Source organism: Belonocnema kinseyi, chromosome 7 (assembly GCF_010883055.1).
Source record: "Belonocnema kinseyi isolate 2016_QV_RU_SX_M_011 chromosome 7, B_treatae_v1, whole genome shotgun sequence".
Lineage (NCBI taxonomy): Eukaryota > Metazoa > Arthropoda > Insecta > Hymenoptera > Cynipidae > Belonocnema > Belonocnema kinseyi.
In genome coordinates this window covers 61,356,403-61,358,195 of record NC_046663.1, presented here as the reverse complement: position 1 = coordinate 61,358,195, position 1,793 = coordinate 61,356,403, and the positions used below count along the sequence as shown (strand labels likewise).

Sequence of the window (1,793 nt, the reverse complement as noted above, 5' to 3'; positions counted from 1 at the left end):
CTCTTTGCTTCAATTGCCTACGAAATCATTCAGCTAAAGAATGTAAATTTGGAAGTTGTAAAAAATGTGGTAAGCGTCATAACACGTTACTACACTTCACTAAACCACATGAACAAAATGACCCTAAAGAAACATGACAATTAGCACATGTTTCAAATATCGCCTTAGCATCTCTAACATCGACACAATCCTTTCAATTAATGGCAAGTGCAATAGTTGAAACATTTGACATTAAAAATAATCCCGTTAAAGCTCGGATGTTACTTGATACTTGTGCTACTGCTAATTTCGCAACAATTGGTTTAGTGAATAAGTTACAGCTTACTCCATCGAAATGTTGTTTTTCTGTTGGTGCCCTCGATCACCTTACAACAACAGTTAATGGCATGGTTTCCATCACTTTCAAATCTGTTTACAACGAGCATAAACGCACGCTTAACTTTTTGATCGTTCCTAACATATCAGATTTCGTCCCAAATCAATTAATTCCTCGAGAGCGTATCAGAATTCCTAAAAACATTTCAGTTGCTGATCCAAAATTTCACGTACCCGCTCCTATTGATATGCTTATTGGGGCCGGAGTAACTCTATCCTTGTTTTCAATCGGCACTATTAATCTGTCTCAAGATAAAAGTGATCTCTATTTACAAAATACTCGGTTAGGATGGATCATTGCTGGTGATTTAGAATATTCAAAGAAATCCATAACGGTCGAAACTTCCGATTGTTTATTTACGGAATTAAAAGCGATGGTTGAAAAGTTTTGGTCTGTAGAAGAAATATTAACAGAGCGGTCCAATTTCAGTCAAGAAGAAATCGAGTGTGAAAACCACTTCAAACATCATGTAACACGAGACGATGAAGGACGCTTTATCGTAGCATTGCCCTTCAAATCAACGCGTGTTGTGTTAGGAGAATCTAAACAAAACGGTCTTAAAAGTCTAAACGGATTATTAAAAAGATTTGAAAATAACTCTCAATTAAAAACGCAGTATACAGCTGTAATACAGGAATATTTAGATTTGAATCATATGTCACTAATAAAGTCAACTCAAAATTCGGAGGGTTTTTACTTACCTCATCATGCAGTTATTAAAGAATCAAGTAGTAAGACAAAATTAAGACTCGTTTTCAATGCATCAGCGAAGAGCACGTCGGGAACTTCTTTGAACGAAATGTTAATGGTCGGCCCTACTATTCAAGACGACCTTTTTTCCCTATTGATCCGTTTTAGATTTCATGCGTATGTGATTCTCGCTGATATAGAGAAAATGTATCGACGGTTTCTCATTCGCGAAGAAGACCGTAAATAACAGAAAATTCTATGGCATGAAAACAATCAGACAAAAGAATATTGCTTGAATACGGTGACGTTTGGTTTTGCCCCAGCAGCTTTTCTTGCTATTCGATGTCTGCATCAGTTGGCTGATGATGAAGGTCATGATTTTCCAACAGCGGCGAAACTATTGAAAAAAGATTTTTACGTGGATAATTTAATTACCGGCGCTTCTACGCGTACAGAGGCACGAGAAATTTGTAACCAGATGATTAATCTTTTGAGTCGTGCGAGTCTTAACCTGCGTCAATGGTCTTCAAACGATCCTGAAATATTTGAAGGAATAAGCGAAAAATGTCTTGATAACGATTTTAACCTTAACAAAAACTACGTGACTAAAACTCTGGGTATATTTTGGAAAGCTAGAGAAGATTCTTTTTTGCATTTTTTCAAAGGTCCCGACTTCCATAAAACGATCACAAAAAGAAATATTCTTTCAGAAATAGCTAAATTATTT

The 1,793-nt window shown here is 36.1% G+C and overlaps 1 protein-coding gene across 1 annotated transcript; it reads left to right on the top strand.

Annotated features, from left to right (window-relative positions):
- The first annotated feature begins 257 nt into the window (after positions 1-257).
- LOC117176469 lies at positions 258-1,313 on the top strand. Its single transcript, XM_033366720.1, has one exon. The coding sequence runs from the start codon at positions 258-260 to the stop codon at positions 1,311-1,313; it is 1,056 nt and encodes a 351-aa protein (XP_033222611.1).
- Positions 1,314-1,793: the final 480 nt, after the last annotated feature.

Excerpts from the sequence above, each read along its gene's own strand:
- LOC117176469 (XM_033366720.1), top strand. The coding sequence starts at position 258 with ATGTTACTTGATACTTGTGCTACTGCTAATTTCGCAACAATTGGTTTA.